Genomic DNA, 13740 nt, shown 5'->3' with positions numbered 1-13740 from the left:
GAAGATATTTTAATTAAAATACCCCATGCATCTTCAAAACATCTTTTATGTCCCACAGAAGGAAACAGGTTTGGACATGAAGTAAATAACGAGTGAACTATCCCTTTAATTTTGCAATAAAAATTCAGCTCATTTCCATCATGTTACCTCCTTGTAATTTCACATTGCTGTTAATTTAGACTGGATCTCATCTTTCCAGCTTTAAATCCACTGAACGAATCAAACATCATCTATTAGACCTTTGAGGTGATTTCAATTTAAATCCCGAATACTTAAAGTGCCACAAGGTGGTGGTCTGTGTCTGTTCGAGGTGGGGTACCGCAAGGCTTTGGTGTGGGCCCCTCACATTTTAAAAGCATATGCGATCTCACTCCGAGGCTCCGAAACACAACAATGATGATTGGATATTAAAAATATTATCAGTCACATGCAGACACCCCGTTCACCACCTGCGCTCGAGCTTCATGCATTCATTCACAACAGCAAAAAAGCATCTAAAGCCATGGTGGGTAAGTCACATACCCCTTAAAATCTCACTTTTAAACACGCAATGATAAAATAATCACTGCAATTCATCAGCAGTTGATCTCGTTTAGAGGAGGAACTCAGGCTTGCAGGTGCCACGGCCGGTTGGATGCAGCCAGTCTCGGGGTTCACTGGTGGGAGGGGTTGAGTCGCGGACTGGGATGTGTGTGCCTGATCACGGCAGTGTTAGTGCGTGACAAGAAGACGAGACGACACTACAGCTGTGGCTCTCCAGTGCCCCGCCGTTTACCGGGCTACCGACCCCAAAATCTGCGACCATTCACCTGTGGGAGGCACGCGCCATCCGTGACCTTAGTGAATCGAGGCGCGGGGCAGGTAAGAAGGACCGTCACCAAACATCACCACAGACAACCTGTGCGCGGACACGCACTCTCCGCGTGAGTTTGGCTCTGTGGAAGCGGTGATGTTCTGGAATTAGGAACGCGCTCTGTTTCTCTCTCTGCAGATTATCGACCGAGCGGTTGCATGTGTAACAGTATGACTTATTGGGAATCCATTATATGCAAATTCATTTGCATTGCATGTGTATGCAGTTATATTTGCAATGTTAAATCTGTCTGAAGACTGAGGGGATACAGGAGGTTGTTTATGAGGTGCGTTAGACTGAGCACATGGAGTTCTTTGGCCACTGCAGTGTGATGCGTTTCAGCACCACGGACAGCGCAAAGCTCCCGTTCTCTCGGTTTATCAACGGCAAGGTCGTTCACTCGCATCCGTCCCGTTCGATCTCCGCGGCTTTGAGTGGAGCTCTCTGCCCTATCAGCCTGACATTTGCATTCGTTTGAATGAAGTGTGCATAAATGCCAGCATGATTTCAATGCGAATGCCTGATATTGGCGAGGTTTTTGTGGGATTGCAGTTTGTTTCCCCTCCTATTGTTTCTCCTATGAGCTGTGATGCATTTCCCCTCCATTCAGCTCTTGCCATAACGTTTCACTGGAAAGTGAGACAGCATTTTCATTGTGACAGAGAGCTGTCTCTCTAATGGACCCCATATAGCACATTTTAACAAGGGTCCAATTTGCGGTTTGGCATGTGAAAACAGCCCTTGGATGCAGCTAAAGTGAGGAAAATTGTATTTATTTTTTCCAATTCCATTGCTGTGGGACTAAAATGAGTTGCTTGTGAAAAGTCTATTCATCTTGTAAATGCTCTCTTCTTTTCTTCTGAAAAACTGTCACCTCATTGTTGTGGTCTGCTTTTGGAATGAATGAGTCCGACAGCCAATAAAAGTGGTTTTCGTTTGAGTTGAGGGCCTTAAAAGCTTTCTCGGTTATTCTTGACAGCCTTGTAACAATGTTGTCTTTTCTGTTACACTTTCAGACCGCGCACACATACGTAACATTTATACAAAACCTATATTTGCAAAAAGGTGCAAACTTGCAACCATATACAGTGTAAAAATATATTTTTCGAAGTTGTAATGAAGGAATATTGGAGTATGTTTCACAAGAAAATACAATTTCAGTCTTTCTACTTCAAATTTGCTGGCCATTTCTTTGTAATTATGTGTGAAAGAGTGAAAATTGTTTCAAAAAATAAAAAAATTCACTCACAAATTGTTAGTAAATTTCATTCTTTCTACTTCAGAATTGCATTCCATTTCTTTGTAATTATTTATGAAAGTTACTAATAATTTCTGAATGAAAATCAATCAAATTCAAAGTAAATCCTACACAAGAAAAAAAAAATTGGTGTGGAAAAGGTTTTCACTCTCAAATTGTTAGTAAATTTCAAAATTAATGACAAATTTTAAAGCATAAAGACTTAAATGGTATTGTCATGTAAAACAACTCAAATAATCTTTTTATTTACATATTAGAAAAGTAATTTTTTTACAGTTTAAAGGATTGGTTCACTTTAAAATGAAAATTAGCCCAAGCTTTACTCTCTCTCAAGCCATCCTAGGTGTATATGACTTTCTTCTTTCTGATGAACACAATCAGAGTTATATTAATAAATATCCTTACACATCTGAGCTTTATAATGGCAGTGAGCGGGATCAACGAGTATGAGCTGAAGAAAGTGCCTCATCCACATCCATCCTTCATGAACGTACTCCACACGGCTCCGGGGGGTTAATAAAGGCCTTCTGAAGCGAAGCGATAAGTTTGTGTAAAAAAATATCCATATTTCAGTAAAATATCAGCGGAAGCTAGATATTTTACTTTATAACTTGTTCAATATGGATATTTTTCTCACACAAGTGCATGACTTCGCTTTAACCCCTTGGAGCCGTATGGAGTACGTTTATGATGGATGGATGTGCTTTCTTCAGCTCATACTCGTCGGTCCCGTTCACTGCCGTTATAAAGCTTGGATGCGTTAGGATATTTATTAATATAACTCCTATTGTGTTCGTCAGAAAGAATAAAGTCATATACACCTAGGATGGCTTGAGGGTGAGTAAAGCTTGAGCTAATTTTCATTTTAAAGTGAACTAATCCTTTAAGTGTAGCATCAGAATGCAATAGAACAGTGTCGTGTGTAAGACACCGTGTAAGACCGGCATGTGTGTGGTTAGTGTTTAGGCTCAGCGTTTCCCATGTTTTGCGTGTGCATGTAATAATATCGCTGTGTCCATCTCCTCTCGTTCAAGGTTATGAGGCCCCTCATCTCATGCCGTCCCCAGCTCGAGGTTGCCACGGCAACGACCCAGCATCCTGCTCAGGGTCGTCGTAGAAGCTCTCGGACAAATGACAGCGCGGTTCAAAGCCACAGGATTCCACAATCTCCTTTTGGTGTAGTCAAATACAGGAAAGTTCAGAGAAGGAACAACTGGACTGAACTTCTTCATCTTATCAGCATCACTGTGATTGAGTCTTTGGCACTGATGTGAGCTGACGTGAGTAACAGAACAGGAACAGACACACGCCCTCTGATTTACTCCAAAATGATCACCCTGTACCCCCTCGCCGTGTTTTTATGGCGACTGACGTCCCTGGCGATGGCGGCCCAGACCAACGAGCGGCGCGTCGTTGCCCACATACCCGGTGACATCATCATCGGCGCGCTTTTCTCCGTGCACCACCAGCCGCCGGCCGACAAAGTGCACGAGCGCAAATGCGGGGCCGTTCGGGAACAGTACGGCATCCAGCGCGTCGAGGCCATGATGCACACGCTGGACCGAATCAACGCAGACCCCAAAATCCTCCCCAACGTCACGCTGGGCTGTGAGATCCGAGACTCCTGCTGGCATTCCGCCGTCGCTCTGGAGCAAAGCATCGAGTTCATTCGGGACTCGCTCGTCGCCGCCGACGAAAGCGAAGAGGCTGGGGGCGGGACCAGGTGTGCTGATCCAAGTGCCACACCCATGAAGGGGAAGAAGCCAATCGTGGGGCTGATCGGGCCGGGTTCCAGTTCCGTGGCCATTCAAGTGCAGAACTTGCTGCAGCTGTTTAATATTCCTCAGATCGCGTACTCCGCCACCAGTATGGACCTCAGCGACAAATCACTGTACAAATACTTCATGAGGGTCGTGCCTTCGGACGCCCAGCAGGCCAGAGCCATGGTGGACATAGTGAAGAGATACAACTGGACCTACGTATCTGCCATCCACACCGAGGGTGAGTGCACTATGTGCGTTGTTAAATTGACATTATCATATAAACATTCAGTAATCAGTAACTGGATTCAGACTCATTCGGTCTAAAAGTTTGAGAGTCACTTTGCAAGAATCAAATCGTAATAGTCTTTCTTTGTGAATTGGATTCAATGACTGATTCAGTTTGTGAGTCTTTTTGACTAATTCGTTATAATAATTGGGTCATTAGTGGTTCTTTTTGACCAGTTCATTACAGGAATCATAATCGTAATTTGTTTGAGATTTGGATTCAGCTACATTATTCATTCATTTGACTAATTCAACTTGTTGATCAGTTAATTGCAAGAATCAGATCATCAGAGTCTTTCTGGATTCAGTGACTAATTCATTCAAATGATTCAACTTGTGAGTCTTTTTGACCAAACCATTACAGGAATTGTGATAATAAGAGTAATTTGTTTGAGAATTTGATTCAGCTATAGTAGTAATTCATTTGACTGATTCAACTTGAGTCTTTCTGACTGATTCATTATAAGAGTCATTCGTTTTTGAATTTGATTTAGTGAGCAATTCATTAGACTGATTCAACTTGTGAGTCTTTTTGACCAAATCATTACAGGAATTGGATCATAAGAGTAATTTGTTTGAGAAGTGGATTCAGTGGTAATTCATTTGACTGATTCAACTTGTTGACCAATTCATTATAAGAATCAGATTATCAGAGTCTTTTGTTTGTGAATTGGATTCAGTGACCAATTCATTGAACTGATTGAACTTATGAGTCTTTTTCACTGATTCATTACAAGAAAAGGGTCATAAGAGTCATTATTTAGTTAATTTGATTCAACAAGTATTTCATTAGACTGATTCAACTAGTGAGTCTTTTTGACCAATTCACTACAGGAATCAGATTATATTAGTCTTTTTTTTGTAAAGAGAATTCAATGACCAATTCATTAGAATAAATCAACTTGTGAATCTTTTTGACCGATTAATTACAAGAATTGGAACATAAGAGTCTTTTTTTTTTTTTTTGCGAAGCTGAATTAGCGAATAATTTATTAGACTCATTCAGCTTGTGATTCTTTTTGATCAATTCAGTACCAGAATCGGATCAGAAGATTAATTTGTTTGAGAATTGAATTCGGCTACAGTAGTAATTCATTTGACTGATTCAACTTGAGTCTTTCTGACTGATTCATTACAAGAATAGGGTCATTTCTTTCAATTTATTTCTTTTTTTAATTTGATTAAGTGAGCAATTCATTAAATTGATTCAACTTGTGAGTCTTTTTGACCAAATCATTACAAGACTCAGATCATCAGAGTCTTTTGTTTGTGAATTGGATTCAGTGACTAATTCCAACTTGACTGAACTTACGAGACTTTTTGACTGATTTATTACAAGAATAGGGTCATAAGAGTCATTATTTTGTTGATTTGATTTAACAAGTAATTCTTTTGACTGATTCAACTTGTGAGTCTTTAATGCGTACACTGGTCATGCTGTTCGTTTTAAATGTATCCTGAAAAGGCATGCAATGGTTGTTTGTTGTATTATGTCTCAGTACTGACGTTTTTATCTCATCACATTCAATTCAGACTGCAAACTCTCAACGCTGGTGAAATATGATTTATTTTGCCGTGCTGCTTTATTCTGCATCAGTGCAGCGCTGCTCACACACACACATGACAGCATCGAGGAGCATGGTGTCTGTTTCAGAAGTGTCATTTGAATTCTGTCAGTGTGGCCTCTGTAGAGTCAGATGGGAATTGTGCGTTAAGATGTCTGCGAAGGATGTGTGTGGATACGTGTAAAGAGAACGAAGGGCTGTTGAAAGTGTGAAATGGACTTTTCACTGGCTACATTCACACTGACAGTTTTTGGAATTGACAACTGCATTTACTTACAGGTGTGAGCATCAAAATGTTCACACAGCAACTTACAGCAGCGTCTCGAAAGACTGTCTGTATGAACGTGCAAAGAGAGTCGAGCCTGTATTTATTATATAGCGACAGTGACCAAACGTAATATCAAAGTCAAATATCATTTAGACACGTGTTTAGAGCATCTTTCACACACTGTATGACCTGACAGACAACTAGTTGTCCAGTGTGGTTGCACAATATGTCAGTGAAAAAACCCATCTCGGCAAGTATTCTCGTAAACACATTCGGTTATGTATTAAGTGAACGAGGTGAGAATTCGGATGTGTATCTATCGGATGTGTGCATGCATGAAGTCTTACTCTTAAAGTGACAGCAACCTATAAATACCTGCTGTTGTCTGTCATGTAAATCAACAGCTTTAACAAAGATTAATAGGGCTGCACAACGATTAATCGCGATTAATCGTTTGCAAAATAAAAGTAATATATGTGTGTGTTCTGTTTATAATAATTAAGTACATGCACATACATGTATATATTTAAGAAAAAAATTATATTTATATATAAAATATTTATATTTATATGTAATATAAAATATATATAAATATGTATATTTATTTATACATGTATATATTTCTTAAATTCATACATGTATGTGCATGTATTTATATATACATAATTATTATACACAGAAAACACACATATATTACGTAAACACAGACTTTTATTTTGCAAACGATTAATCGCGATTAATCGTTGTGAAGCCCTAAAGATTAATCTATATTAACTTTATACAGTGAACAGTGTCATTTTACATTTAATTATTACATTTCTGTACACAAAAATGACTACAGTTAGACCTTATATACTTTATTTGTAACTTTATGTTGTATTTATCTATGCTTGTAATTGGTGTACAGTATTTGTTCTTTTTACAGTCTGTTCACTTGCCTTTAATAATGTATTAGTTAGGCTAGTAGTTTTGCTTTGGTATCAAAAGTGGGCTAAGTAATAATGCAAAGTTACCCTACACCCCAAATTTATTTTTGTGTATGTGCTGATCCGAAAAATGATCCGATCCGTGACTTACTAACCGTGATAGGATCCGATCCATGAGTTTTGTGATCTGTTGAACCACTAGTTTAGTCACATGACGTTGTTTGGCCCATGAGAAAACACTGCACCAGTCGAGCAACTGCCATTGAGATGAATGGGATAGTTTCCAGTTTTGTATTTCAGTTCAAATGTTTTTCTTTTTTCATTTAGTGTTTTATTAGTTTATTTACTTTGCATTTTTTTACAGTTTAAGAAAATGTTTTTAAAATCAATCGGTTCTATCCTAGTTATAGTAATAACTCTACTCTGATCTGCTAGTGCTCCGTTTCTTTTCCTCTGTCTCTCTATCTCTCTCTCTCTCTCTCTCTCTCTCTCTCTCTCACACACACACACACACACACACACACAACACACAATGTACATCCTTCCCCCCACTCCACTCGCTCTCCTTTCATCCCACTTTATTCCACGGCTCCAGAAACACCCGACCCCCACTCTATGTCTGATCTCGACTCCAGAGGCTTGTGTGTGTGTGTGTGTGTGTGTGTGTGTGTGTGGTTCAGGGTTGTAAGCACATTTACTGTCTAGTCCCCAAAGCTGAGGACCTGGAATGTGTCCCATGCTTAATTAAGATGGCAGACAGTGAAAACCTCTCTCTCTCTCTCTCTCTCTCTCTCTCTCCCTCAAACACACACACACACACACACACCTATAAAGAGAAAGAAAAGAAAAGAACAAGATCATGTTCACCCCAACATACCTGTTAATGAACAGACACCACAAACAAAAAGACTCACAGACCGAGTCATGCTGTAATAGAAAAGAAAAAAAAAAGGTGTGTGTGTATATGTATGTATATATACAGGTGCTGGTCATATAATTAGAATATCATCAAAAAGTTGATTTATTTCACTAATTCCATTCAAAAAGTGAAACTTGTATATTATATTCATTCATTACACACAGACTGATATATTTCAAAAGTTTATTTCTTTTAATTTTGATGATTATAAATGACAACTAAGGAAAATCCCAAATTCAGTATCTCAGAAAATTAGAATATTGTGGAAAGGTTCGATATTGAAGACACCTGGTGCCACACTCTAATCAGCTAATTAACTCAAAACACCTGCAAAGGCCTTTAAACGGTCTCTCAGTCTAGTTCTGTAGGCTACACAATCATGGGGAAGACTGCTGACTTGACAGTTGTCCAAAAGACCATTGACACCTTGCACAAGGAGGGCAAGACACAAAAGGTCATTGCAAAAGAGGCTGGCTGTTCACAGAGCTCTGTGTCCAAGCACATTAATAGAGAGGTGAAGGGAAGGAAAAGATGTGGTAGAAAAAAGTGTACAAGCAATAGGGATAACCCCACCCTGGAGAGGATTGTGAAACAAAAGCCATTCAAAAATGTGGGGGAGATTCACAAAGAGTGGACTGCAGCTGGAGTCAGTGCTTCAAGAACCACTACGCACAGATGTATGCAAGACATGGGTTTCAGCTGTCGCATTCCTTGTGTCAAGCCACTCTTGAACCACAGACAGCATCAGAAGTGGCTAAAGACAAAAAGGACTGGACTGCTGCTGAGTGGTCCAAAGTTATTTTCTCTGATGAAAGTAAATTTTGCATTTCCTTTGGAAATCAGGGTCCCAGAGTCTGGAGGAAGAGAGGAGAGGCACACAATCCACGTTGCTTGAGGTCCAATGTAAAGTTTCCACAGTCAGTGATGGTTTGGGGTGTCATGTCATCTGCTGGTGTTGGTCCATTGTGTTTTCTGAGGTCCAAGGTCAAATCAGCCGTATACCAGGAAGTTTTAGAGCACTTCATGCTTCCTGGTGCTGACCAACTTTATGGAGATGCAGATTTCATTTTCCAACAGGACTTGGCACCTCCACACAGTGCCAAAGCTACCAGTACCTGGTTTAAGGACCATGGTATCCCTGTTCTTAATTGGCCAGCAAACTTGCCTGACCTTAACCCCATAGAAAATCTCTGGGGTTTTGTGAAGAGGAAGATGCGATATGCCAGACCCAACAATGCAGAAGAGCTGAAGGCCACTATCAGAGCAACCTGGGCTCTCATAACACCTGAGCAGTGCCACAGACTGATCGACTCCATGCCACGCCGCATTGCTGCAGTAATTCAGGCAAAAGGAGCCCCAAAACAAGGCATTTAGATTAATGTTCATGCTGCTCAGTGTAAATGAATGGTGACTGAGGGGATGTAAAGGTAAAAATAAATGACACCATAAAAGCACTATAAAATCCATATGACTTGTGCACTATATTCCAAGTTGTCTGAAGTTGTCAGTAGTTTTGTGAGGAACAGCCGGAGGTATAGTTGTTATTCACTTAAAATCGTTCCCTCTGCCATTGCTCTTAAATCTAATTTGTGCAATTTGAATATGCGCATATTTGAATGTGACACATTTTGATCTGTTATGATGTTCTGCATCACCGACATCAAACATAGTGTGACGTTATTGCCATATCTTCTATGAGACACCAGCAAAGCATGCTGGGAAAGAACACAGTAGTCACTGGAAATGAAGCCATTGTGTTCGTAATCAGCATTCAGTACAGAATGTGTTTGTGTGTTTGTATCTGTGTGTGTGTGTGTGTCAGAATCTAGTGGAGTGTAACCTTCACTTAAGATCTCAAGGACTTCAGCTCTCTTCCCACGCTCGCATCCGTCTCTTCCTCTGCCTGCGTCTCATACCGTCTCTCTCGTCTCCTCTCAGGAATAAGCAGCTGTGGAGAGAGTGATTGAAGGATGGAACAGAGATTAGTTTAACTAAATTGGGTGGAATTTAAAAGCAGAAAAAGTGGCATGAGACGAGCGCTGGAAGAGAGTGAGAGATGGTGAAAGAGAGGGTGAGAGACGGGCGTAACAGAGAGAAAGCCAAATAGTGCGATTAGGAGAAGAATATCAGTGAAGAGCAGAATGATGGAAAAGAGAAATAGAATTAATTCAGTTTGAGGAGCTCATCAAACACTTAAAAGGATAGTTCACCCAAAAATGTTCTCAGTGGAATTTTAAAAAAGGTTCTCAAATGATGTCATGTTTCTAAACGGAACCTTTATTTTTAATTAGATGGGTCAATCAAAAAATGAAAATTCTATCATTATATATTTGCCCTCATCTCATTCTAAACTTTCTTTTCTTTACGGGGTGTCAATGGGGGTCCAATGTTGTTGTTTCATTTCTATTCTGCAGAAGAAAGAAAGTCATAAAAAGACATGGAAAAACATGAGGGTGCATAAATGATGACAGAATTTTCATTGTTAAGTGAACTATCCGTTTAAAGAGGACCTATAACGCCCCTTTCACAAGATGTATTATAAGTCTCTGGTGTCTCCAGAATGTGTCTGTGAAGTTTCAGCTCAAAATCCCCCACAGATCATTTATTATAGCTTGTCAAATTTGCCCCTATTTGGCTGTAAGCAAAAACACACCGTTTGTGTGTGTCCCTTTAAATGCAAATGAGCTGCTGCTCCAGAAGAGGGCGGAGCTTTAACAGCTCAACAACAACAAAGCTGGAGAATCTCACGCAGACAAAATGAGGATTGTCAGTAACGGTGTTCAGCCTTACATTGTTCAAACCGGAGTCGACACTGATGGAGAGACTCAGGAAGAAGTTACAACTTTTAGAATGAAACTGGACGTTTCTGAATGGTTAGTGGATAAATTTATGTAGTTGCTGTGGAGTTGATTCAACTCATTCACTAGCATGTGCCGTCATGTTCATCTTTTGTGTTGAATTGACCCTCGTTTGTGAAGCAGTCCAGCGTAAAATGACGGAATGTCAACAACACTCTACTACAACAACTCTTCCTCTTCTCTAAAGCAGCCCAACATGGCCCCGCCCCCTTTGTTGTGTGTTCTCGGGGGCGGGGTTTATGTAAATTTTAGGGTTTCTGATGTCACCAACCCAGGAAGAAGCTCGTTGTAGTCCCTACCAGCCATTTGTTGTAGTCCTTAAACAGTGATTTCTGTAAAAGAAAATATCTCCCTTTGCATTGAACTTTGAGTGTCGTAACTTTGCAGATGTTGTTTATGCTCAAACAGCAACATTACACACTAACTAAAGATAAAAAAGTGAAATCATAATCAAGGACACCTTTAAAATTAAAGTTCCATTTAGAACCATGACATCATTGCAGAACCCTTTAGAATTCCACAGTTTGTTTGAAAGCTTATGCTTTGGAAAACTAATATTTTTCCTTCTTAATATATAATAAATGATCTGTGGGGTATTTTGAGCTGAAACTTCACAGACACATTCTGGAGACACCAGAGACTTACATTACATCTTGTAAAAGGGGCATTATAGGTCCCATTTAAGAAAGGTTCTTTGGGGAACCTAAAATATTTCTTCTCTGGCTTTGCTGAGAAAACCCACTTTTGCAACCTTTATTTTTAAGAGTGCACACTATAAGTATTTAACATATTATTAAAGTACATGCTATAAATGGAAATGAAAATTAAAACAGTAACAGTAATGTTACTTGTTACATACAAAAAGCATCTGTAAAAAATGTAAGTAAAATTAGTTTTCTGTCTGTAATCTTTTATGTTTTTTAGCGTGTGTGTTAAAATCAAAAGAAACTGATATAATTATTACGGTACACTCTTCTATATAGAACTATAAGGGTGCTTCATGGCTTTAGTTTTAATCAATTAAATAATTTGTTTTAATTAATTTTTAATTTTAATTAATAATCCATTAAATATGAAAGTATTATGCAATCAATTAAGAAATTTCTCCTTTATAGAACCTTTTTGGCCTTTAAAATTGAGTTTAGAATGTTTTTTCACTAAGAGCGCACTATCATTATTCCAGTTATTATGTATTCTGCCTCTTTCAAATGTGCTGAAATCTGAAGATATATAACCGAGGTGTTGTGAAATCATCTGATGTAAGGTTAGAAAATCTGTCACATGGCGATGTTTTGGTGGTGGTTTCGTGGAGTAATGGTTTCATCGTGACACTGGGCTGCTCTCTCGTCTTGTCTGGATCGGTTTCTTTTCTCTTGATCCCTTCACCTGCTGTGAATGCATTCATTCACACACACACTTGTACACATTCAGTTCTTTGCGCACACACTGCATCACACCTGCAAGCACTTGCTTATGCGCTGGATATCGCAGGTCCTGGTGGAGAGACGCGTCTCTTTGTTTCTCAGACTTCAGGGTGAATGAGAATATTTTGAATGATTATTAATGACAAACCAGCATATTCTCCATGGCAACCTCTCTACCTACTTTCGCTTGGTCCTTTTCATTTGAATTGTAAACTCTGAGCTGCGTGGGTGGACGGAGTGAGCGAGAGAGATGGGCACGAATAAAAGCGGGGTTTTGATGCGAGCTGCGTTTGCGTCGCTTCTATCAGCCAGCAGAGCTGATGAGCGCGGGGACACAGCTGACTTAACGAGGCACAGAATGTGCCCTTAACAAGCCTCAAGAACCTTTACGAGGAACACAGTCTCGCAACCTTTTCTCAACGACACACGCAGTGCTGCATAACAGGCTTCGGCCCTAGCACAAAAGGACACAGTGCCACTCAAGAACATGCAGTCCTGCTTAGTTTAGTTGCACTGGCTAATTTTGTTTTGTTGTGTGTGCATTGAACAGTCCGTCTCTCACAGAGTGAATCAAGAACATGCCTGGGTCATATTTCACCCTAAAATCAACAGACAAATAGAATATTGATATCTTGAAGAGAAATGACATTTTTTACGTTTTTTGACAATTTAGCAAAATTTCCCCCTAAATTCTTATTATAATGCAAAAAACATTTTTATTTATTTGTATATTATTTAGTTTTATATTATTTACATTTATTTTATATTATTTAACAGTGTAATTACATTACTGTACTAATTACTCTCTCTAAGAAGTATTGGATTACTTGTTACTAATTACTTATATATCTACAGTAAATCCTATATCAACCTCTAGCAGTTGAACAATACACTTACATAAAATATTCTTGCACAAACTCTGTAAGGTTACATTAAAAACATACATTTTAACATAAAATTTTGATGTTAAATCCACTATTGTTTGATGTAGAATTGTTCTATAGTCTATACAGTTACAGTATTTAATGCAATACATCAGTAATTAAATTACAGAGATAAGAGTAATCCTTCACTTTACTTTTTCAAGGAAAAAGTAATTAAATTACAGTAATTATTTTACTTAGTAATTACAGCCAGCACTGCTGAATACATGCATCTTGAGCTCGTGCGAGTGAGTGGAGGCGGGGCTTATTAGCATATTCATATATCTGGGTATAATAAATGAGGCAAGGGTGTAGAGTTACATTCAAGCTATTTTAAGGCATGAAGAAATTTTTCTACACAGGAAAAAATTATTAAATATATCATTTTGGTGATCAAAGATACGTTTTAAGGGATAAAATTATTGACTACAGGGGGACTTTAAAATGCTAGTGTATTAATAAGTTTAGTTTTTTTCTCTTCAAAATATAACTTTTATATAAAATATATCTCTATAGGGTCAAATATGGATTTTTTTTTAGTATCCTCAAAAATATGTTTTTACCAAAAAGGTCAATTCGGGTTGAACCGAGAAGATGGATAGATGGATATTTAAAGTTGAAGTGTGTAGTTTTGACATTAAAATACTCATTAAAATAGAGACAACTACAAGTAAGCCATTTGTAAATTAAATACCCTG

At 38.8% G+C, this 13740-nt stretch overlaps 1 protein-coding gene across 1 annotated transcript in view; it reads left to right on the top strand.

Annotated features, from left to right (window-relative positions):
* Positions 1–37: 37 nt before the first annotated feature.
* grm5b (glutamate receptor, metabotropic 5b) overlaps positions 38–13740 on the top strand; it is a 66326-nt gene continuing 52623 nt past the window's right edge. The window contains exons 1-2 of the mRNA XM_048160514.1: positions 38–861; positions 3146–4112. Coding sequence (XP_048016471.1) covers positions 3440–4112 — 673 coding nt within the window. The 5' untranslated portion in view covers positions 38–861; positions 3146–3439. The remainder of the gene's footprint in view (positions 862–3145; positions 4113–13740) is intronic.

Source organism: Megalobrama amblycephala, linkage group LG16, assembly GCF_018812025.1.
Source record: "Megalobrama amblycephala isolate DHTTF-2021 linkage group LG16, ASM1881202v1, whole genome shotgun sequence".
Classification (NCBI taxonomy): Eukaryota; Metazoa; Chordata; class Actinopteri; order Cypriniformes; family Xenocyprididae; genus Megalobrama; species Megalobrama amblycephala.
This window is presented reverse-complemented; position numbering and strand designations above follow the sequence as displayed.